At 40.1% G+C, this 25160-nt stretch overlaps 1 protein-coding gene across 1 annotated transcript in view; it reads left to right on the top strand.

Moving 5' to 3' along the window:
* The window catches only part of ZC4H2 (zinc finger C4H2-type containing), an 81954-nt gene extending 61466 nt beyond the window's left edge, over nucleotides 1-20488 (top strand). The window contains exons 2-5 of the mRNA XM_006082842.3: nucleotides 15065-15236; nucleotides 16762-16934; nucleotides 17782-17944; nucleotides 19050-20488. Coding sequence (XP_006082904.1) covers nucleotides 15065-15236; nucleotides 16762-16934; nucleotides 17782-17944; nucleotides 19050-19163 — 622 coding nt within the window. The 3' untranslated portion in view covers nucleotides 19164-20488. The remainder of the gene's footprint in view (nucleotides 1-15064; nucleotides 15237-16761; nucleotides 16935-17781; nucleotides 17945-19049) is intronic.
* The last annotated feature ends 4672 nt before the right edge of the window (nucleotides 20489-25160 follow it).

The following is a 25160-nucleotide window of genomic DNA, read 5'->3' as shown; positions in this document are numbered from 1 at the left end:
TGGATTTTGTCGAATGCTTTTTCTGCATCAATTGATATGACCATGTGGTTTTTTTTCTTTCAATTTGTTTATGTGATGTATCACATTTATTGATTTACGGATGTTGTACCATCCTTGCATCTCTGGGATAAATCCTACTTGGTCATGGTGAATGATCCTTCTGATGTACTGCTGGATCCGATTTGCTAAGATTTTGTTGAGGATTTTGGCATCTATGTTCATGAGGGATATTGGCCTGTAATTCTCTTTCATTGTGATGTCTTTACCTGGTTTTGGTATTAGGGTGATGCTGGCTTCATAGAATGAGCATGGAAGTGTTCCTTCCTTTTGAATTTTTTGTAGTAGTCTGAGGAGGATAGGTTTTAGTTCTTCCTTGAATGTTTCGTAAAACTCCCCTGTGAAGCCGTCTGGCCCTGGGCTTTTGTTTGCTGGAAGCTTTCTGATGACTGCTTCAATTTCTTCCATAGTTATTGGCCTATTGAGGTTTTTAGATTCTTCCTGATTGAATTTTGGAATGTTGTATTTTTCTAGGAATTTGTCCATTTCCTCCAGGTTGTCTAGTTTGTTGGAGTAGAGTTGCCCGTAGTATTGTTTAACAATCATTTGTATTTCTGTGGGGTCTGTTGTTATTTCGCCTCTATCATTTCTGATTTGGTTTATTTGGGACCTCTCTCTTTGCTTCTTGGTGAGCCTGGCTAGGGGTTTGTCAATCTTGTTTATCCTTTCAAAGAACCAGCTCTTGGTTTCATTGATTTTCTGTATTGTTTTTTTGGTCTCTATGTCATTGATTTCTGCTCTAATCTTTATTATCTCCTTCCTTCTGCTCACTCTGGGGTTTTCTTGTTGCTCTCTTTCTAATTCTTTGAGTTGTAGAGTTAGATGATTAACTACCATTTTTTCTTGTTTTTTGAGATAGGCCTGTAGAGCTATAAACTTCCCTCTCAGGACTGCTTTCATTGTGTCCCAGAGGTTTTGGATTGTTGTGTTTTCATTGTCATTAGTGTCCAGGATGTTTTTAATTTCTTCTTTGATGTCATCGGTAACCCAATCAATATTTAATAACATGCTATTCAGCTTCCAAGTGTTTGAGTATTTTGGGTTGTTTTTATTGTAGTTTATTTCTAACATTATGCCATCGTGGTCTGAGAAGAAGCTTTTTATGATTTCAATCTTCTTGAATTTGTGGAGACTTTGCTTGTGACCCAATATGTGGTCTATTTTTGAATATGTCCCATGAGCACCTGAGAGGAATGTATATTCCGCAGCTGTGGGGTGAAGTGTTCTGAAGATGTCAATTAAGTCCATCTGATCTAGTGAGTCATTTAGGATTGCTGTTTCTTTGCTGATTGTTTGTCTAACGGATTTATCCAGTGATGTCAGTGGTGTATTAAAGTCCCCTACTATGATTGTGTTATTGTCGATATCTCCCCTGATATCTTCCAGAAGTTTTCTTATGTATGTGGGTGCTCCTGCATTGGGTGCATATATGTTTACCAGGGTTATATCTTCTTGCTGTATTGATCCCTTTAGTATTATGAAGTGGCCTTCCTTATCTCTGGTTATGGCCTTCACTTTGAGGTGTATTTTGTCAGATATAAGTATTGCTACCCCAGCTTTCTTTTCCTTTCCATTTGCGTGAAAGATATTTTTCCATTCCTTCACTTTCAGTCTGTGTGAGTCCCTTCTAATGAGGTGGGTCTCTTGTAGACAGCAGATGTATGGGTCATGTTTTTTTATCCATTCAGCCACTCGATGTCTTTTGGTTGGAGCATTTAGTCCATTTACATTTAAAGTTATTATTGAAAGGTACTTGTTTGTAGCCATTTCTTTTTTTGTGTGGCTGTTTTCTTTCTGAGCTTTTTATTTCTTCTTTTTACACCAGTCCCTTTAGCATTTCTTGCATTGCTGGCTTGGTGGTGATAAACTCCCTTAGCCTTTTTTTGTCTGTGAAGCTTCTTATTTCCCCTTCAATTTTGAATGATAGCCTTGCTGGATAGAATATTCTTGGATTCAGTCCTTTGCTTTGCATCACTTTGTAGATTTCCGTCCATTCTTTTCTGGCCTGATGTGTTTCTGTTGAGAAATCATTTGATAATCTAATGGGAGATCCCTTGTATGTTACTTTCCGTCTCTCTCTTGCAGCCTGTAAGATTCTCTCTTTATCCTGAACATTTGCCATGGTAATTATGATGTGTCTTGGTGTGGGTCTTTTCGGGTTCACCTTGTTTGGGACTCTCTGGGCTTGTGTGACTTTTTTCTTCCCCACCTCAGGGAAGTTTTCTGATATTATTTCTTCGAATAGGTTTTCTAATCCATGTTCATCTTTCTGTTGTTCTGGCACCCCTATTATTCGTATGTTGCTTCGTTTCATGTTGACCCAAAGCTCCCTTAGGCTCTCCTCCTGTCTTTTAATTTTTTTCTCCATTTGCAGTACAGTTTGAGTGTGTTTTGCTTCCTTGTCTTCTAATTCACTGATTCGGTCCTCCGCTTCTCCCAGTCTACTGTTGATACTTTCAATGGTGTTTTTTATTGCAGCTATGTCGCTCTTCATTTCTTCTTGGGACTTACTTAAGTTGTTGATTTTTTCACCTGTTTCTTCTAGCTTCTTGCATACGTAGTTGAGTTTTTCATCTGTTTCTTCTTGCTTCTTGAACATCCGGTGCATGTACTCTAGGAACCTTATTCTGAATTCTTTTTCCGTCATGTTGCATATCTCTGTCTCACTTAGCTGCTTTTCTGGCGAGTCCTCCTTTTCTTTCCTTTGGGGGTTTCTTTGTCTACCCATGTTTGATCTCACTGACATGACTAGTTGTTGAGTCGTTCAGTGGCTGGACCCTGGGTGGCAGTGGCTGCTCCCTGGGTGGCAGTGGCTCCTCGGGCTGTGGTTGCTCCTTGGGCGGTTGTGGTAGCAGCGGCTCCTCTGTTGATAGCAGAGCCTCTGGTGGGTGCTGTTCACAGCTGTGGTGGCTCTTCTGGCTGGTGGAGGGAGGCTTCACACACAGCAACTGTTCCCCAGGCAGAGCGTGTGGTGATCAGGAGGCCGCTGTTGCTTGAATCTGCAAAAAGTTAAATCCTCTTTTCACCCCTGCTTGGGTGACTTGTGGTGACCCCAAAAACTGCACTTAATTGAGGTTTCTTTCTTGTATTATCCAAAGTTTATGACTGGATCTGAACACAAGGATTTCTATGAGGAGAGTTTTAAAGTCCGAAGAAGCAGTGAGGATGTTGTTGCTGGTCCTCCCTTGCGTTCTCCTGCCTGTTGCTTCTTCTTTCCTGCTGGGAATTTACGCTCCCCCCAACACCATTTATTGAAGAGACTGTCTTAACTTCATTGTATGCTCTTGCCTTCTTTGTCAAATATTAATTGGGCATAATGGCTTGGGTCAATTTCTGGGTCCTCTGTTCTGTTTCCTTGGTCTATATATCTGTTCTTGTGCCAGTACCAGGCTGTTTATGGTAGAGTACAGTGGCTTTGTAGGATAACTTGATATCTGGTATTGTGATCCCCCCAACTTTATTCTTTTTTCTCAAGATTGTTGCAGCTATTTGGGGTCTTTTATGGGTCCATATAAATTTTTGGAGTGGTGTTTGTTCTAGTCTGTGAAATATGCCATTGGTATTTTCACAGGGATACATTGAACCTAGATTGGTTTGGGTAGTAGGGACATTTTAATGATGTTTATTCTACCAACCCATAAACATGGTATATTCTTCCACTGGTTTATATCTTCCTCTATCTCTTTTTTTTAATGCCTGTAGTATTGAGAGTACAGGCCATTTATCTCCTTGGTTAAGTTTATTCCCAAGTATCTTAATTTTTTGTTGCAATGGAAATGGTATATATTTTTTAGTTTCTTTTTCTGTGAGTTCAATATTGGTGTATAAAAATGCCATAGATTTCTTGGTGTTAATTTTGTATCTTGCTACATTGCCGAATTCATTTATGAAATATAGTAGTTTTTTATGGAGTCTTTAGGGTTTTTTATATACAATATCATGCCATATGCAAATAATGACAGTTTTACTTCCTCTTTTCCAATTTGGATGCCTTTCATTTCTTCTTGTCTTATTGCTATGACTAGCACTTCCAGTACTATGTTGAACAGGAGTGGTGAAAGTGGGCATCCCTGTATTAGGGGAAATGGTCTTAGTTTTTGCACATTGAGTATGATTTTGTCTGTAGGCTAGTCATATTAAGCTTTTATTATGTTGAGGTATAATCCCTCTATTCCCAATTTTCTGAGCGTTTTTATCAGAAAAGGGTGTTGCACTTTGTTAAATGCCTTTCTGCATCAATATGATCATGTGATTTTTGTCTTACAATCTGTTAATGTGCTGTATCACATTTATGGATTTGTGGATATTGTACCAGCCTTGCATCCTTGGAACAAATCCAACATGGTCATGTTGTATGATCTTTTTAATGTATTGCTGGATCGGATTTGCTAATATTTGGTTGAATATTTTAGCATCTGTGTCCATCAGGGATACTGGCCTATAATTCTCTTTCTTTGTAGTCTATTTATCTGATTTTGGGATTAGGACAATGCTGGCCCCATAGAAAGAGCTTGGCAGTGTTCCTTCCTCTTGAATATTTTGGAATATTTTGAGGGGGATAGGTGTTAGTTTTTCTTTGGATGTTTGGTAAAACTCCCCTGTGAAGCTGTCCATACCAGGACATTTGTTTGCGGGACTTTTTAAAATTACTACTTCAATTTCATCAGCAGTTATAAGCCTCTTCAGGTTTTCTGGTTCTTCTTGATTGAGTTTTGGAAGATTCTATTTTTCTAGGAATATATCCATTTGGTCATGGTTGTCCAATTTGTTGGAATAGAGTTGTTCATAGTATTCTTTTAAATGACCCTTTGTATTTTGTGGGGTCAGTTGTTACTTTAGATCTTTCATTTCTGATTTTGTTTATTTGGGTCCTCCCTCTTTGTTTCTTGGTAGTCTGGCTAGAGGTCATCAATCTTGTTTACCCTTTCAAAGAACCAGCTCTTTGTTTTATTGATCTTTTGTATTATTTCTGTGTGTCTCTATGTCATTTATTTCCACTCTGAACTTTATTATTACCTTCATTCTACTTATTCTGGGCTTTCCCTTTTGCTCTCTTTCTAATTCTTTATGATGTAGAATTAGAGCCCCAGACCATTTTGCTCAGTGGATAGAGCGTTGGCCCGTGGACTGAGGGATCCCTGATTCTGTTTTGGTCAAGGGCACATGCCCCAGGTGCAGGTGTAATCCCCAGTGGGGGTCGTGCAGGAGGGAGCCAATCAATGATTCTCTCTCATTATTGATGTTTTGATCTCTCTCTCTCTCTCCCTTCCTGCTGTAATTTGACAGTTTGATGCTTCTCTGCCTCTGTATCTATTTTTTTGTTCATCAGGTTATAATGGTCTTTATTATCCATAAATGAGTGAGATCATGTGGTATTTTTCTTTCACTGACTGGTTTATTTCACTTAGCATAATGCTGTCCAGTTCCAGCCATGCTGCAGCAAATGGTAAGCATTCCTTCTTTTTTATAGTAGCATAGTGTTCCTTTGTGTAACCCAGTCATTGTTTAATAGCATGCTATTTTGTTTGATTTTTTTAAATTATTTTTATTGTAGTTGATTTCTAGTTTTATGCCATTGTGATCTGAGAAGATGCTTTATATGATTTCTTTCTTCTTGAATTTGAAGAGACTTTTCTTGTGATCCAATATATGGTCTATCTTTGAAAATGACCCATGTGTACTTGAGAATGTATATTGTGTGGCTTTGGGGTGAAATGTTCTGAAAATGTCAATTATTTCTATCTGATCTAGTGAGTCATTTAGTATTGATGTTTCTTTGCTGATTTTTTGTTTAGAGGATTTTTCCAATGGTGATAGTGGGGTATTAAAGTCCTCTACTATGACTGTATTGCTGTCAATCCCTCCCTTGATATCCTGCAGAAGTTTTTTTTATGTATTTGGGTGCTCCTGTATTGGGTGTGTATATGTTTACCAGAGTCATTTCTTCTTGTTGGATTGCTCCCTTTATTATTATGAAGTGGCCTTCCTTATCTCTTATTATGTCCTTCACTTTGAGATCTAACTTGTCCGATATAAGTATTGCTACCCTGGCTTTTTTTCCCCATTTCCATTCACCTGAAAAACCCTTTCCCATCCCTTCACCATTAGTCTGTGTGAGTCCTTTTTTCTGAGGTGGGTTTCCTGTAGACAGCAGATATATGGATCATGTTTTCTTATCCACTCAGCTACCCTATGTCTTTTGATTGGGGCATTTAATCCATTTACATTTAAAGTTATTATTGATAGTACTTTTTGTCACCATTTTTTTTTTCTTTACACCTGTGTTCCTTCTTCACTTCTTATTTCTTCTTTTTACAGCAGACCCTTTAGCATTTCTTGCATTGCTGGTTTGGTGATAATAAACTCTCTTAGTCCTTTTTTGTCTGTGAAGCTCCTGATTTCCCCCTCAATTTTGATTGATAGCCTTGCTGGGTACAGTATTCTTGGATTCAGACCCTTCCTTTGCATGACTTTGTATATTTCATTCTATTCCCTTCTGGCCTGATGTGTTTCTGTTGAGAAATCAGTCACCAGTCTGATGGGGGATCCCTTGTAGGTAACTTTCTGTCTGTCTGGCCGCTTTTAATATTCTTACTTTGTTGTTGGTGTTTACTAATTTAATTATAGTGTGCCTTGGCGTCGGTTTTTGGGGTTCATTTTGTTTGGGACTCTGTGAGCTTCTTGGATTTGTGTGAGTTTTTTCTTCCCCATATCAGGGAAGGTTTCTGTCATTATTTCTTCAAACAGGTTTTCTATTCCTTGCTCAGTTTCCACTCCTTCTAGCACCCCTATTATGCAGATGTTGTTTCGTTTCGTGTTGTCCCAAAATTTCCTTAGGCTCTCCTCCTTTTTTTAAGTGTTTTTTCTAGATGCTGCTCTGTTTGGGTATTTTTTTCTACCTTGTCATCTAGGTCACTGATGCGGTACTCTGCTTCTTCTAGTCTACTGTTGATGCTTTCTATTGAGTTTTATATAGCAGTGATGTCATTTTTCATTTCTTCTTTGTTCTTCTTCATTTTCTCGTGGTTCTTACACATATTATTTAATTTGTCTTCCATTCTTTTCAGCGACCTTATGACCATTTCTCTGAATTCTTTCTCTGACATATTGCTTGCCTCAATTTCATTTACTTCCTTTTCTGGTGATGCCTCCTTTTCTTTCATATGGGGGCTGTTTCTTTGTCTCCCCATGATCTCTCTTCTCCGGGTGTCTGGTTATATAGCTCTCTGTCTCTTTTTCCTAGGCGAAATCTGACCTTTCTGTGAGAGGGTGTAGAGCTCCTCTGAGTCTGCATATTCGTGCTGCTTGAGATCCAGTGTTCCTGGGTTCGCAACTGTTCCCTGGGTGGTGTTGTTGTAGATTCCCGTGATGTATAGGTTTCCGATAACAGCCACTCTCCCCTTCAAGATGGCATGGTCTCCTGGCCTCTAATTCATTTTATTTGTCATGTCTTTATCTGGTTTGGGGATAATTATGGTATTGCTGGCCTAGTAGAAAGAGCTTACAAGTGTTCCTTCTTTCTGCATTTTTTTGAATAATTTGAGAAGGATAACTGTTAGTTCTTCTTTGATTGTTTGGTAAAACTCCCGTGTGAAGCTGTCCAGACCAAAACTTTTGTTTGCTGGGAAATTTTTTTTATTACTGCTTTGATTTCATCAGTAGTTTTCAGTCTATTCAGGTTTTCTGATTCTTGCTGACTGAGTTTTGGAAAGTTGTATTTTTTTTTTTTAGGAATATGTCCATTTTGTCAAGGTTGTTCAGTTTATTGGAGTAGAGTTATTCATAGTATATTTTTATGCTCCTTTGTATGTCTGTGCCGTCATTTGTTACTTCACCTCTTTCCTTTCTGATTTTGTTTATTTGGCTCCTCTCTCTCCATTTCTTAGTGAGTCTGACAAGAGATTCATCAATCTTGTTCATCCTTTCAAAGAACCAGCTATTGGTTTTATTGATCTTTTGTATTGTTTTTTTTTGGTCTCTATGTCATTTATTTCTGCTCTGAGCTTTATTAATTCCTTCCTTCTATTTACTCTGGGTTTTTCTTGTTGCTCTCTTTCTAATTCTTTAAGTTGTAGGGTTAGATAACTTATTACAAGTGTTTCTACTTTTTTGAGATAAGCCTGTATTGTTATGAACTTCTCTCTCAGCATTGCTTATACTGTGTCCCATAGATTTTGGTTTGTTGTGCTTTTATTTTATTTTCTTTCCAGGGTACTTTTTATTTCTTCTCTGATCTCTTTGGTAACCCATTCATTGTTTAATAGCATGCTATTTAGCCTCCATATAGTTGATTGTTTATGATTGTTTTTATTGTAGTTGATTTCTAATTTTATTCCATTGCGATCTGAGAAGATGTTTTATATGATTTCAGTCTTCTTGAACTTGAAGAGACTTACTCTATGTCCTAACATGAGGGCTATCTTTGAAAATGTCCCATGTACATTTGGGAAGAATGTATATTCTCTAGCTTTGGGGTGGAATGTTCTGAAGATGTCAGTTTGTTCCATCTGTTCTATAATGTCATTTAGGATGGCTGTTTTCTTGTTGTTTTTTTCTAGAATATTTATCCAGTGGTGTCAGTGGGGTATTAAAGTCCCCAACTCTGATTCTATTGCTTTTGATCTTTCTCTTGATATCCTTCAGAAGTATTTTTTATACATAGATGCTCCTGTATTGGGTGCATATATATTTACCAGAGTTATAGCCTCTTGTTGTATTGATCCCTTTAGTATTATGAAGTGGCCTTGCTTATCTCTTCTTATGGCCTTCATCTTGAGTTCTATTTTGTCAGATATAAGTATTGCTACCCCAGCTTTTTATTATTTCCATTTGCCTGAAAAAAATTTTTCCATCCTTTCACTTTCAGTCTGTGTGAGTCCTTTGTTCCAAGGTGAGTCTCTTGTAGACACCCCATATATGGGTCATGTTTTCTTTTCTTTTCTTTTCTTTTTTTTTTTTTTTTGTTCAGGGGATTAGATATCCCAAATCTTTTTTTTTTAAATTAAATCTTTATTGTTCAGATTACATTTGTTCCTCTTTTTTTCCCCCCAATAACTCCCCTCCTCCCAGTTCCCGCCCCACCCTCCGCCCTCACTCCCCACCCACTGTCCTCATCCATAGGTGCACGATTTTTGTCCAGTCTCTTCCCGCACCTCCACACCCCCTACCCACCCCGAGAATATTCAGTCCACTCCCTTTCTACGCCCCTGATTCTATTATATTCACCAGTTTATTCTGTTCATCAGATTATTTATTCACTTGATTTTTAGATTCACTTGTTGATAGATGTGTATTTGTTGTTCATAATTTGTATCTTTACCTTTTTCTTCTTCCTCTTCTTGAAGGATACCTTTCAGCATTTCATATAATACTGGTTTGGTGGTGATGAACTCCTTTAGCTTTTTCTTATCTGTGAAGCTCTTTATCTGACCTTCAAATCTGAATGATAGCTTTGCTGGATAAAGTAATCTTGGTTGTAGGTTCTTGGTATTCATCACTTTGAATATTTCTTGCCACTCCTTTCTGGCCTGCAAAGTTTCTGTTGAGAAATCAGCTGACAGTTGTATGGGTATTCCCTTGTAGGTAATTGAGTCTCTTTCTCTTGCTGCTTTTAAGATTCTCTCTTTGTCTTTTGCTCTTGACATTTTAATTATGATGTGTCTTGGTGTGGTCCTCTTTGGATTCCTTTTGTTTGGGGTTCTCTGCGCTTATTGGACCTGTAAGTCCATTTCTTTCACCAGGTGGGGGAAGTTTTCTGTCATTATTTCTTCAAATAGGTTTTCAATATCTTGCTGTCTGTCATCTTCTGGTACCCCTATAATTCTGATGTTGGTGCGTTTGAAACTGACCCAGAGGCTCCTTACACTATCTTCGTATTTTCGGATTCTTTTTTCATTTTGCTTTTCTGGTTGGGTGTTTTTTGCTTCTTTGCATTTCAAATCTTTGACTTGATTCTTGCGCTCCTCTGGTCTGCTGTTGGGAGTCTGTATAATATTATTTATTTCAGTCAGTGAATGCTTAATTTCTAGTTGGTTCTTTATCACAACATCGAGGGTCTCATTAGATTTCTTGAGGCTCTCATCAAGTTTATCGGCAGTTTCTAGCAAATTATTGAAAGCCCTCAAAAGTGCGTTTTTTAGCTCTATATCCTCCATTTCTGTCATGTTTTTTTGTCTCCGCATTTTTTATGCTTTCTTGGTGCACCTCCTTGTGGTCTTTGTGTGCAGTCTTGTAGTTAAGCCTTAATTGTTGTCGGCAATACTAGGGGTGAATTGACCTTCAGGCTAACTGGCTATGAGAGTCAGCTGTGTCTGCAGTGGGAAAGCTTCAGTGCTGAATCTCTAGGGCGGTACTAATCTAGCCTTTGCCTGAGGCTATCCGGCAAATGCCTCTGTGCAGGGCTTGGGCGGGGCGGGTCCCAGGGGATCCACAGGGCGGGCAGAGCATGCAGTTATGGCTGCTCTCAGTTCCATCCCCAGCGGCTCTGCAACCGCTGCAAACCTCGGAGATAAAGCTGCCTTCCCGTTTCTCCCGTTTGAGTCTGGGTCCCTAGAGACTCGCCCGGATCTGGAGCTCAGAGTCTGAAACTCCCTCCCGATTGAAAACAACAACCACGCCCTCCGCCGCCGGCCCGCTCCACATGCACCTCTGCACCTTAGTATTTCACCTTCGCACTGCGCCTCCTCTGAGTCTCAGTATGGATTTCTCTTTTCTTCTAGTTGTAGAATCTCTCCTCAGCCAGCCTTCCTGTGGTTCTGGGTGATGTCCGTTCTGTCTTTTAGTTGTATTTTTGAAGTGGTTGTTTGAGACAGCAAACTCTGGCGTTAACCTATGCAGCCATCTTGGTTCTCGGGTCATGTTTTCTTATCCACTCAGCTACCCTATGTCTTTTGATTGGAGCATTTAATCCATTTACCTTTAAGGCTATTATTGTTAGGTACTTGTTTTTGCCATTTTTTTTCTTTATGCCCATGTTTCTACCTCTCTTTCTATTTTTTCTTCTTACAACAGCCCCTTTAGTATTTCTTGCAATTCTGGTTTTGTGGTAATAAACTCCTTTAGCCTTTTTTAGTTTGTGAAGCTTCTGATTTCACCTTCAATTTCGAATGATAACTTTGCTGCATAGAGTAGTCTGAGATTCAGCCTCTTGTTTTTCATTACTTTGTATACTTTCTGCCACTCCCTTCTGGCCTGATGTGTTTCTGTTGTGAAATCAGCTGGTAGTCTAATGAGAGATCCCTTGTAGGTATCTCTCTCTCTCTCTCTCTCTCTCTCTCTCTCTCCCTTTAAGATTCTTTCTTTGTCTTTAACGTTTGCCATTTTAATTATGATGTATCTTCGTGTGGGTCTTTTTGAGATTTATCTTGTTTGGGACTCTCTGTGCTTCCTGGACTTGTGTGACTTTTTTCTTCTCCAAGTCAGGGAAGTTTTCTGTCATTATTTCTTCAAACAGGTTTTCTTTTCCTTGCTCAGCTTCCTCTCCTTCTATCACCCCTATTATGTGGATGTTGCTTGGTTTCACGTTATCTTCAAGCTCCCTTAAACTCTCCTCCTTCTGTTTACTTGGTTTTTTCCCAATTGCTGCTCTGAATGGGTGTTTTTTACTACCTCGTCTTCTATCTGGCTGATTAATCCTCAGCTTCTTCTAGTCTACTGTTGGAACCTTCCAGTGTGTTCTTTATTGCAGCTGTCATTCTTCATTTCCTCTTGATTCCTATCCATGTTGGTATATTTCTTATTCAGCTTTTTATAATTCTCATTGAGTTGCTTTTAATTCTCAGTCAGATGTTTGAGCATCCTTATAACCATTACAGTGAATTCTTAATGGGACAAATTCCTTTCCTCATTGCCTCCCCATTTTTGTTGTCCCTTTGTATTTGTTTCTATATCTTAGATCAACCTGTTATGCTACCCAACTTTTTTGGGGGTGATCCTATATAGTCTGTGTTTTGTGGGACCCAGTGATACAGTCTCTCAGATCTCTTGAGCTGGGTGTTCTAAGAAAACCCCCTATTTGAGTTATTTGGGTTGTCCTGATGTAGTTAAGTCTTTAATGTTAGTGTCCTGTTTGTGGATGGAGTCACCTCACAGGTTGTCTAACTATGTGGCTCACCCCCAACCACATTGTGGAAGCTGTTGTGGATGTGCTGCTTGCTGCTTCAGGCGATCCACCACTTGTGTCTGTCTCCACAGGCCTTGGCCGCAAGCAGGAGGGCTCCATCTGCCCTCTAAAGTAGACTTGTTAGCCACATGGGGCCCAGGGCTGGTTCAGCATATTTACCCTGGCTCCCCACACTTTGCCACTGCCTGCCTTTGCCTGTCAGCAGCTTGTCAATCTTAATCACTCAAAAGTCTGTTTCTGACAGAGCTTTTGCCTGGGTAAGTGTCATTTAGCTTTCAGGGAATGTGGTGGGTGTGTTTTCCTGTTCCACTTCATTGTTGATGTCCTGTTTGTGGCAAGTATCTCCCCTCCAACTTGTTGCCAGTGAGGTTGGGCCTCACTGGATTTTGCCCTGATGTTGAATCTGGTCCCTTGGTGTGTCTATCCTGGACCTCTGGGAGCCTCTGTGGTGCAGGTCAGTGTGAATCACTGTCCCTTTCTGGCCCTGGGCAACCATATTCAGGTCTGAGAGGTTGAAGCCTCTAGTAGTACAGTGGTCCGGAACTCCTTAGCCCAGAAGCTGGGTCTGCCTTGAGTCTCACACCTCGATTGTCTTTGTTCTGAGTTGTACTCCTTTTCCCCACAGATCTGGTCCCACAAGTATCAGCTGCAGACAGTCTGGGTTGGTGGGGGCGCCACAGTTCCTCTGGTGTGCGACTAGCTGTGAGGTCCCAGAGCCCACTGACGTGGGACTCACTGTGTGGTCCCGGAGCCACAGTGGGGTTGCTTGCAAGGTCCTGCTAGTGTGCAACTCACTTTGGGGTCCCGGCTCCCATGGTGAGGGTTGCCTCCAATATTCTGCTGGCATGAGACTCACTTCTTGGTCCCAGAGTCAGCAGCGGGGGTCACCTGCGAGGTCCCTCTAGCATGTGATTCACTGCATGGTCCTGGAGCCTGCAGCAGGGGTGGTGTGTGAGTCACTGCGGGGGTCCTGGAGTCTGCGGCAGGGATGGTATGCAAGTCACTGCAGGGTCCCGGTGCCAGCAGCGGCTGTCCCTTGTGAGGTCCCACTGGTTTGAGGTTCACTGCGCGGGTATGGGGTGGTGTCCAAGCCCAGTCTGTGTGGTGGCTAGGCTGCGCTTCTAGCCACTGCTGCTCCCCCCTTAAAGATCTCTTAGTAATTTTCTTTGCTCTAAAGTCAACTTATTTTGATACTAATCTATCCATTCCTGGTTTCCTTTGATTAATGTTTCCATAGGATAACTTCTTTCATTCTTGTACTTTATTTTTTTTCCTTTTCATTGAATTTATTGGGGTGACACTGGGTTAACAAAATTATACAGGTTTCAAATGCACAATTTCACAACACATCATCTGTACCTTGTATTGTGTTTTCACCACCCGTCAAGTCTCTTTCCATCACCATTTATCCCCATTCCTCCTCCACCTCCCCCATCTCCCTGCTTCCCCCAGCAATCACAACACTATTGCCTGTGTCCATGAGGTTTTCTTTTTCTTTTTTGCTCAATCATTTCACCAACCCACCCCCACCCCTGACAGCTGTTAGCTTACTCTCTATGCGTCTCTCTCTATTTTGCTTGTTTGTTCATTTTGTTTATTAGATTCCACATATGAGTAAAATTATATGGTACTTGTCAATGCTCTTATCCATGCTGTCCCAAAAGATAAGATTTCCTTTTCTTACGGCTGAGTAGTATTCCATTTGTTATCCAATCATCTACTGATGGACACTTGGGCTGCTTCCAAATCTTGGCTATTGTAAATAATGCTGCAGTGTAGCCCTTTCATTTGGGCATGTTTCTAATAGTCTTAAAGATCCTTAAAACTGTACCCCTGCTAGTTCCTTTTCTTATTTAGTCATATGCATATATTTTAGCATAATAACCTTTTCATTGAGTATCAAATCTCCAATATTTTTCAAGTCACAAGTTTTCATAATGATTCCTTTTAATGGCTGTCAAATATTCCAATTTGACCTTAGCCAGTTTGGCTCAGTGGACAAAGCATCGGCCTGTGGACTGAAGGGTCCTAGGTTCAATTCTGGTCAAGGGCACATACCCAGGTTGTGGGCTCAATCCCCAGTGTGGGGCATGCAAGAGGCAGCCAAGCAATGATACTCTTTCATCATTGATATTTCTCTCTTTTTCTCCCTCTTCCTTCCTCTCTGAGATCAATAAAAATATATATTTTTTTAAATTCCAATTTTGCCCATAGCCCAGAAAACACATTCCTGCATATTAACTTTTTTGCTTCCTAGAATTATTTTCTTAGAATAAGTTTTCAGGTGTGGGATTACTGAGTCAGAGGGTATGCAATTGGAATATAACAATCAGAAACAGGTTTTATTTTTCTAAGAAAAGAAATGAACAACAATTCTTTTTGTCTTGTTTTTCTGGAACTGATGAGTGGACCTGTGATGCTCAATTTGAGAGTCATTAACCACATGTGGCTGTTTAAATTTAAAGTTTGATAAATAAAAATTCAAAATTTAGTTCCTTCATTGCACTAGCCACATTTCAAAAGCTCAATAACTACATGTGTCTAGTGGTTACTGTATTGAAAAGTATAGATACAGAACATTTCAATCATTGTAGAATATTTATTGGACAATGTTGCTCTGGAGTTTCCCAAGAAGTCATGGTTGGCATCTTGGGTGGGAGGTAAAACCTGTCCCATGTTCGCAAATGCCCCATAAAGTAGCAAAATTATATCCATTTGAGACCCAGTGAGCTTTTATCTCAAAAGAGAGAATCTCCTAACTTTTTTGAGATGGCTTCAGGTTGCCTCCGCTTGGAGAGAGGGATACTTAGAAAGATTGCCCTGGCTCAGAGCATAAGTCTCATTTTCCTCTCTTCTGGTCTGTATCCTGGTTTTGGGGAATTGCAGGAATAAGACCCTGCAAATGGAGAAGATCAAGGCCCGTTTGAAGGCTGAGTTTGAGGCCCTTGAATCAGAAGAGAGACACCTGAAGGAATATAAGCAGGAAATGGACCTCCTGCTACAAGAGAAGATGGCCCATGTGGAGGAACTCCGACTGATCCATGCTGACATCAATGTGGTATGTGGCTGGCTGCCTCTGGGCCCTTTGAGAAATAGGTAATAGTGAGTGTTGTAGCCTCTCCTTAAGATGTGGCTGTGGCCAACTGGGAGAGTAGGCTTTGGGCTGTGGTGGAGTGGAAGAATCCAGGAATTCTGAGATCCAGCCTGGCTTTGTCACTGTATATCACTGGACAAGTCCCTTCTTCTTCTTGGTCCTTATTTTCCCTCTCTGTACTATAAGAGGAATTCAGTCAAAGAATTCATCTGAGGTATAATTCAGCTCTGATGTGCTTATTATTGGAGTCTGGGAGTTAGGAGCTAGCCTTGGTGAAAAGCAGAGCAGGCAGTTAACTCTGGAGTCTAGCCTAAAGGGCTCCAAAGCTTCTGTAATTAAGCCAAAAAAAATCTCCTCTTCCAGTCTGCCAAAGTGGGGCCCCATTAGAGTATCTTTTTTAGAGATTCTTGGACCATGGTGAATGAACTGTGCTATCATGGTAAGTTTCTATTTGGAATTACTCAAGCAGAGTCTGAATCATCACCTGTCTGGGCCGCAGTATTGATGATTCCTTCACCAGGAGAGATATTGGAGGTGTTGACCTGTAAGGTCCTTTCCAACTCTTAGAGCCTATGACAATGAGAAGCCTTAAAAATTATATTTGAAGAAGTTTCTATTGGGAAACTCATTTCTGTGGTAATACTTATTTCTTGATTTTTCTGAATGCAATTGAAACAGTAGGTATTCAAATTTTTTGTCACAAAATCACATGATTCCAGGGTCTCATGAAGAGTTGGTAGTTCTGCTGCCAGCTAACCCAAGAATACAGTCAATGAAATAAACAAGATATTAACCACAGAGGGGCTAAGAATCTAGGTGAGTAGATCTCAAACTCGAATATCCATCAGGCACCTGGAGAGCCTGCTAAAGCAGATTGTTGGACTCCACTCTAACGTTTATGATTCTGTATGTCTGAGGTGGTGCCTGAGAATTTGCATTCCTAATGAGTTCCCAGGTGATGCTGATGTTTATGCTGCTGATTTGGTAATCACATTTTGAGAACCATTAATTTAGGGGAAAGGCCACTGGCCTGGGAGGCAGAAGCCAAGAATTTTTATCTTGGCTTTCCCCCTAAGAAGTATTTCTCTGAGGAAGTTTCTTCTCTCTGAGATAATTCCCTGATCTGTAAAATAGTGATGAGGTACACTAAATGAGCTCTAAAGGCCATTCCAGTTCTAAAATGCTGTATTTGAATAATAGCTACTATTTACTGAGCCTTTACTCTGTGTTAGCCCCTGTACTGAGAGCTTTATATAAATTCAATGATTGAATCCTCATGAAGATTATATGAAGTAGGCACTAATATTATCACCATTATACAGATGAAGATACTGAGGCTTGACAAGAGTCACATAGAATACATAGCAGATTGAGGACTTGATCATATATTGGTCTTGCTCTGGAGCCTATGCTATTATCTACTCATCTATCCAGCATCATGGAGAATCTTGGGGTATTTTCTCTGTGCCTACCTAACTCTGTGTTCCAGATGGAAAATACCATCAAACAGTCTGAGAATGACCTAAACAAGCTACTAGAGTCTACTCGCCGGCTACATGATGAGTATAAGCCACTGAAGGAACATGTGGATGCCTTGCGTATGACTCTGGGCCTGCAGAGGCTTCCTGACCTATGTGAAGAGGAGGAGAAGCTGTCCTTGGAGTAAGCAGCCTTCCCCCTGTCCTGCAACATACACAGACCACACACACACACACACACACACACACACACACACACACACGGCTTGGTCTGAAAGTCAATCCTGGCCCCAGGCCTGTCTGTGGCTGACTCATTGCATGACCTTGGGCATGTTGCTGTGCTGGGCTGTTACAACAAAAGAAGGATGATTAGACTAGAATTACTAGATGATATTTAAAATTCTTTGTGCAATTTTAACAATACAAAGCTATGTTTATGATGTGTGTGTGTGTGTGTGTGTGTGTGTGTGTGTGTGTGTTTATGACTCTTAAGAGGTTATTTCCCAAGTCAAGGTTGAGAAGGGTGTCCAAAAACCTTCGAAAAATACAGAAGACTGAGCTTTCATGGTCTCTAGGGGCTAGTCTGGAACTTCATCTTAAGATCCAGGGGCTCATGTTACAGAGGGACAGAGTTCAGTTTAGTAGAAGGAAACATACTTCCTTAAGGTAGAGCAGGTTGTCTGTGGAAGTGGTCAGTTTCTTATTCCTAGAGGTATGCCAGTAAAGGCCTGAGGACACAATAGAAATACTACAAAATAACATGAGATGAGAATAAGTGAATGCCCTTTGAGGACTTTGCTAACCCTGGGATTTATTTATTTTCTGGGTCTGTCAGAGCAAGGAGCAAGAGCTAACCTTCCCAATAGAAAATGGGTCTGGTACTCAGGGAGAACTTTTTGCTGGGAAGGGTGCAGGAACTTTCTGTAGTGAGCCACAGCCCAACCTCTTTGGGTCTATGGCATGAATTCTTTAAGAGGGACAAGCTTCTCATGTTTTCAGAATAATCCACCTAGTGTCTCTCATCTCCAAAGTTACTTTGAGAAGCAGAAAGCAGAGTGGCAGACGGAGCCTCAGGAGCCTCCCATCCCTGAATCCCTGGCCGCTGCAGCCGCTGCTGCCCAACAACTTCAAGTGGCTAGGAAGCAGGACACCCGGCAGACAGCCACCTTCAGGCAGCAGCCCCCACCCATGAAGGTAAGTGAGCTAAGTAGGGGCTGTGGAAGAAGTGATTTATCCTTAAGCAGCTTGGAATATTGGCTTTACTTATTTGGGGCCTTTCTAAAACAGCATTTGTTTGGGATACAGAAAAAGGGGAGTGTGGTGTGTATGCTGGAATGGAACTGCTTGTTTTATTTCCTCACATTCCCAGAGGAGTTAGAATGCAAGGAGATTGGCAGGCTCTGCTAAACTATAATTTTTTAAAAATGATAAAAGCATGACTGGTACAAATATATAGTAAGCATGTATCTTTAATGACAGAGCCTACAGGATTACAAAGCTGATTCCAAGATCATTTGAGGAATAATTATATAGTCAGGGAAGGAAGGGAATGCTGAAATAAATTTGCAAAGTTAAACACAGAATTGGTTTATGTTCTATAGGGCAATAAAACTGTAACATTTGTGATTATATTTTCTTCAGAACATAAATAATCTGCATCTCTATTAGACAAAAACCTTTTATAATTTATCAGCATAAGTCACAGTTTGAACACTGATCAATATTAAATAGTAAAAAAATAGTAAATAGTTGAACAGAGAGTAGGGGTTAGCAAACTAGAGTCCACAGCCAAGTCTGAACTGTTTCTTGTTTTTATAAATAAAGTTTTATTGGACTACATGCATGCCTATTGATATATTACCTGTAGATTCTTTCATGTAAAACAGAGAGTATTGAGTAGTCACACCTAAGAGTATATGACCTGAAAAGTTTAAAATATTTACTATTTTGGCCTTTACAGAAAATGTTTACTAATACCTGATTAAGAGATTTGATTCTTGAGTGGGCCTGTTAAACCATGCTCCAGTATAATCTAAATGGATACACAGTTCTCATTTTGTCTTATTTCTGAGTTTTGAACAGTTTTCCTCAATACCCGTTTTTGACCCTCACTCCCTTTTATCCTTTACATCCCTTACATCCAGCACTGATCTCTGTTCTTGGGTTTCACTCACTGATTACTGCTCCTTCCTGTTGGGAAAAATCACAACTGTTTTTTGGAACGCTGGGAATCAAAAGGCTGAACCACAGCCTAGAAGAATCTGACCACTAACATTCTTTGTCCTGTGTACCCCACCAGGCCTGCTTGTCATGTCATCAGCAAATTCACCGGAATGCACCTATATGCCCTCTGTGCAAAGCGAAGAGTCGGTCTCGGAACCCCAAGAAGCCAAAACGGAAGCAGGATGAATGAAGAGAGGGAGAATAAATAGAGCTCTGCTGCTCATAACCCCTCCCCTTGGCCAGAGATGATGTCCTAATGTGAAACAACCCTTCCCCACCTCTACCAAGTCTCCTGTTTAATGTAATGGAAGCACAACCCCTCTCTCACTTTGCTGGTATTTCTTTCTGCTCTCAGCTTCCTCTTTCAGGAAGAGATGTGGTTCAGGTGCTAATAACAGTATGTCTGATAATCCCTTCTCTCACACTCACATTTCAAGCCCTGCTCTTGTTTGGAGCTAAGGATAGGGCAGAAGACCCAGATGTGATTCTCTGTCTCTTCTACCTGAAGGCTGGGACCTAAACTTTGAGGGCTGGGGGAGGCCTATATCTTGTTTCATGTAAAGTGTGCCCCCTGTCTGTTCTTTTGCCTTAGGCTTTGAAGGGATAACAATCTTCTTGGTGGACTTTCCAAAAGGCTTGGTGCATATATCTTCCCAACCTTCATCTTATCCTCAAGGCCCAGAAGTAATTTGGAGAAACCCTCTTTTTTATATTAATTTTGAAGGCCTGGCTGTTATTATAGAGTTCACCATCACACTGCACCCCTAGTCTTCTAGATATACAAAAGTTCTCAGGTACCAGGCTGTGTGTCTGGGGATCCTGAGATCTGCAGGCCTTTCTCCCATAGTCCTACTTTTCACAAGTCTATAGTAGAAGTTCCCCACAGTGAAATCAGGGAACTGGAGCTATACCCACTTCATAAGTCCTGCCTAACTTGCCACCTAAGTCATTGGGCTAAGGCTCTGCTAGAGGCTTACATGGGCCCCAGGCTGACAACTGTGTTGCCTTTTGTTCAAAACCATTACTCTGGCACCTACTCAATGATATATCTTAGAGGTGACAGTGAGATTCAAGTGAGTGGCAATTACTTTACACATGTGAGTGGGTGGGACTTCTACATTCATCCTTCCTTCCCTTGAGTCTTTCTTCCTCTATAAGGCAGCCTCAGCTCAAGTCAGCTGCTGGCTACCCTCTTTCCTGTGGATTGTGCAGGTAGCCATCCCTCCCTAAAGAAAAGGCACCAGGGTCCCCAAGCCCTACAACTCTCTACTCCACCAAAGCCAGATCTCTAATAAAGTCACTCTCAGACTTAAGAGACAGGGTTGGGGGTTGCCTAACTGAAAAAGTTTTATCTCCGGGTCTCAGTCCCTGGTCAGGAAGGAGAGATATTTTTCTTTCCTTCCTTCCTTACTCAACTGCAGTTTTAAGTTTCCACAGTGTCTGTGTGTTCAAAATATAAGAGATTCCTCTGCTCTTTGAAAGTAAGAGTGTTATGTCTATACAAATCCTTTTAAATAAACATAAGTTCATTGGAGTAAATGCTGACTGAGTGCCTTTAAGTACCAGGAAGATGTAAAGACCTTTCCCCTTCTGGGTAGCTCTTCTTCACTCTATCCTACAAATGAGAAAATCTAGCACACCACTGCACAGCAATTTATTTTGCTATTATAATAATTTACATTTATTCAGTACTTACTCTGTGCTAGGTCTCTATATAAGATACCTTATATAAATGATTGCATTTGATATGAAAAACACCTTTCAAGCTAAGTATTCTTATTGACATTTTTCAAAACGGTAAACTGAAGCTTAAGAGGTTAAATAATTTGTCCATAGTTAACAAACCACTAGTAAGAGAAGTTTCAGGATTTAAACCCAGATTTGTCTGGTTTCAGAGACCATTTTTTTCTTCTACTTTTTGTCCATAATCCTTTATTCTCCCTTTTGGGATGGCATGATAATAGGAGTAGTTGAAATAACTATGAACTAGAAATCAGGGACTAGGAATCTAGTGACTGTTGCAGGAATATAAAGACCTGGTCCCCTGTAGAGATACAAGATAGGCAATAACTCTGAAGGGCCATTCCATCTTCAGAGCTCTTCATAGTGAGGACTGAGGTTTCTAGTAAGACTGCATTGCATTTCAATAGCTCCCTCAGTCCAATCCTTCCTCATTCTCTTCCCTTCTACAAGTGTTGATTCCAAGGGCTCTCTAATTAATATGCTGAACATTAAACTGTCATAGTGCTTCCCAGAAGCCCAACAGCTGACAAAAACTTCTGTGTGCCTTAGTGTCCTCAAATGGAAAATGGTGGGGGGAGGAATAATAGTACCTACTTCTGGAGCTATTGTGAGCAATGCCAGGCACATGGTAAGTACTCAATAAGAATGAATTTTCTTTTTCTCCTTGTGCCTCCAGCACCAGGTAGATTGGATGAGCAGTCAAAATACATACTATTTATGTTATCTGGTATTACTCTATCACCCCAGATTTTGTTTAGCCACAAGCCTGCTTTTGAGGTGGCTCAGGCTCACTCTGGGCAAAGGGAGGACTATCTAGGAAGGAGAAAAGCCAGGAGCAGACTCAGGTTTATCTGCCCCTATAGCTTGTGTTCCTTCTGCCTAAGTGCAGTGCTACAATTAAGTCGCAGACATTGTTACGAAAGAATAAAGAAGGGAAGAGAAAAAACAAAAATAGAGTGAAAGAAGACAAGTGGGATGAAGGAGAGAGAGAAGGAGGAGAGTAAGTGCAATTGTCATATTGGTAAAGTGCTTTACACTTAAAGCACCTTCTTCAACATTCTTATTTGATGTTCATATTAATAACCCCAATACTGCTAGTAATGCATGCATTATTATAATCCACACTTTATAGATGAGGGAACTGAATTTCCCAAGGGCTCATGGCAAGTTAAGATAAATGCCACGATTGGAAACCAAGCCTTGTAATCTGAGAACAACTCAGTCTGGGGCCTTCTTCTCTGACATGATGGGAATGAATTGTATGCATGTTCTGTGCTAAAAGTTGCTTTTACACTGATGATAGCTCACTCCATAGGGGAAGACCAAGAACTTTTAGCAATTATGCTTTAAAGTCCAGTTCCTTATTACTATTATGCCCTCAGCTTTCCATTAGCAACTAACAGCATTTTTACAATGATCAACATCTTCCAATGTGACCTCTGAAAAGGCTGTTAACTCAGGGCCAGGTACTATTAGGTTAGTTACTTAACCTTTCTGGGTTTCCATTTCCTCATATGTGAGGCAGAAATAGTAGTAGTTCTCGCCTCATAGCATTGTTGCAAAGATTAAGTAAATCAATACATGTAAAGTGCCTAGAAAAGCACCCAAAAAGCATTCAGTAAATGGAAGTTATGAGAAAGAAAATTATAAAAATTATGACTGGCTTCCTGGGTTGTTGATGATGATGAGATGAAAGAGGAAAGAGGGGGAGGAGTAGAAAGGAGGCTAGAAAGGGAGGATAAGGGGGAAGCAGGGAGGAGAAGGGTACAATAGGAAAGAGATTGCCCCATGTAGGGCCTCCCATAAAAGGAAATCTGTTAGGTGAGTGTCATGGTTCCTTTCCAGGAGCTTGATGAGACTCTCAGGCTTTGTTTCCACCTGCCATTAAGTCTATTTAATGATTGTAAAAGACTCAGGTCCTTCCTGGAGACTAAGCAGAAACCCCTTTTTTCTACATTATTTTCTGCTTGTGGCTGGGGAGTAATGACCATTCCTAAACAAGAATTCCCCATAAGGTGGTCTAGGCTCATGTGCACTTCAGTGGTTTCTGTGTGACAAAATACAGGGAAACAACACTCTCCCAGAAACCAGTTGTTCCTGGGTTCAAATTCCAAATATTTTATTTATAAGTAGTGCATTCTTAAGCAAGTTATCAAACTTCTTTGACCTCAACATTTCTCATCTGAGAGCTAGAGAGAATACCCACTGTGTGGGGTCTCAGTGATAATTTTACAAATGAAAGAAAGAGTCAGCATTTAATGGATGCCCATAATTTAGAGGGCACTATGCTTAGTGCTTGCACATACTTTATCACATATGGGAAGCAACATAGTTTAGTAGCTAAGAGCATGGATACTAAAGTCAGAGTATCTGGGTTCATCTCTCAGCAATGTGATTTGCTAATTGTGAACCTTGGTGAGCTCATTAACTACTTGAACTTTATCTGTACAATGGCAGTTATAAAAGAATTTACTTCATTGGATTGTTATGAAGATTAAATGAGATAACATTTATAAAGTGCACATAGAAAGTATTATTTGAGTGTTTGATAAACAAAGTAAATAAATCAAATCTTCCTAGCAACACTTGGTGCTCAACTTAGAGATGAGGAAATTGCAGGTCCAGCCTGAGGGTCAACAGCAACCAAGTCTCAATTATAACAGGAGGGCTCACATAATACACATAAGGAACACTCCTGGAGCACCCAGGTCAGGTGATCAGGGAGAATGTGCTAATGAGCCCCACAGGACACCAACTACATAAGGCCACCTTAGTACAACTTGAAGACATAGAAGATATGTCTAATGTATAGATACAAACACAGAAAGTCAAGTAGGGAGAAAGGAACATGCCCTGATGAGAGAAGAAGAGAAATCTCCAGAAAAAGATCTAAATGAAATAGAGGCAAGCAATCTACCAGATACAGAGTTCACAGCAATGGTTATAAGGATGCTCAAGGACTTAGGAAAAGAATGGATGAACTCAGAGAAAACTTCAACAAAGACATAGTAAGCTAAAAAAAAAAGGGAACATAGAAACCATAAAAAAGAAGCAGTCAGAAATAAAGAATACAATATCTAAAATGAAGTATACACTAGAAGGCACTAGAAGGAAAGAGGTTGGATGAAGCAGAGGACCCAATCAGCAATTTGGAAGACAAGGTAGCAGAAAATACCCAAGCAGAGCAGCAAAAATAAAATAATTTTTTAAAATGAGGATAGTTAAGGAACCTCTGGAACAACATCAAGTGCAGCAACATCCTCATCACAGAAATACCAGAATGAGAAGAGAGAGCAAGGAATTAAAAACCTTTTTAAAGAAATAATGACTGAAATATTCCCTAATCTGGTGAAGGCAAAAAGGCACCCAAGTCCAGGAAACGCAGAGTTCGAAACAAGATGAACCAAAAGAGGCCTACACCAAGTCATATCATAATTAAAATGCCAAAGGTTAAAGACAAAATGAGTATTTTAAAAGCAAGAGAAAGACAATTACCTACAAAGGAGCTAAGACTGCCAGCTGATATTTCAACAGAAACTTTTCAGGCCAGAATTGATTGTCACAATATATTCAGAGTGATGACAAGCAAGGACCTACAACCAAAAATACTCTACGTAACAAGGCTGTCACTGAAAATTGAAAGAGAAATACAAAGCTTCCCAGCAAGAAAAAGCTAAATGAGTTCATCACCACCAAACCAGTATTATGAGAAATGTTAAAGGAACTTCTTTAAGAAGAAAGAAAAAATAAGAAAAATAAAAATTAATAATAAAATGGCAATAACTACATACTTATCAATAATCACTGTAAATGTAAATGCCTTAAATGATCCAATAAAAAGATATAGGAAAGATAAATGGATAAGAAAACAAGGAACATAAAAAAAGAAACATATGTGTTGTCTACAAGAGACCCACTTCAGATCAAAAGACATATAGGCTGAAAGTAAAGGGATGCGGAAATTTTTCATGCAAATGAAAACAAAAAACAAAGTTGGGGTAGAAATAATCTAGATATCTGGAAAAACCCGGTTGAGTGTCCTGTAGATGAGGTTCCTAGTCCTCTGGATTTAGGAGGCAGTGTGGACCTTTTGGAAGACAGGGAGACAGCTTAGGTTATTCTGGATGTTGTAATTCTAGTTCACTTTCTACTCCCTGTCTCTCCCACTGTCTAGGTAAATAATGGCAGCAATAAAAAGACAGATGTGTGGGCTCATAGAGTGGTGAAAAATTGGCATCTGTGAGAAAGAGATTTTTCTAAGTATAGAGTCTTGTTATTGGTGCTGTGATTTCTATTCAGTCTCAATCTGTTTCTCTTGTGTTTCCTATTTCTAGTAGAAAAGTTGACTGTGTTCCTCTATTGCTGCAGTGAAACACTTAAAAACTTACATGATATATACTCTACTTCAATAAAATTTTTATAAAAATAATACTCAGCCACTAGG

The sequence above is a fragment of the Myotis lucifugus genome, unplaced genomic scaffold (genome assembly GCF_000147115.1).
Source record: "Myotis lucifugus unplaced genomic scaffold, Myoluc2.0 scaffold_4, whole genome shotgun sequence".
Classification (NCBI taxonomy): Eukaryota; Metazoa; Chordata; class Mammalia; order Chiroptera; family Vespertilionidae; genus Myotis; species Myotis lucifugus.
The sequence above is the reverse complement of the archived record's forward strand: the minus strand, read 5'-3'. Positions and strand labels throughout refer to the sequence as shown.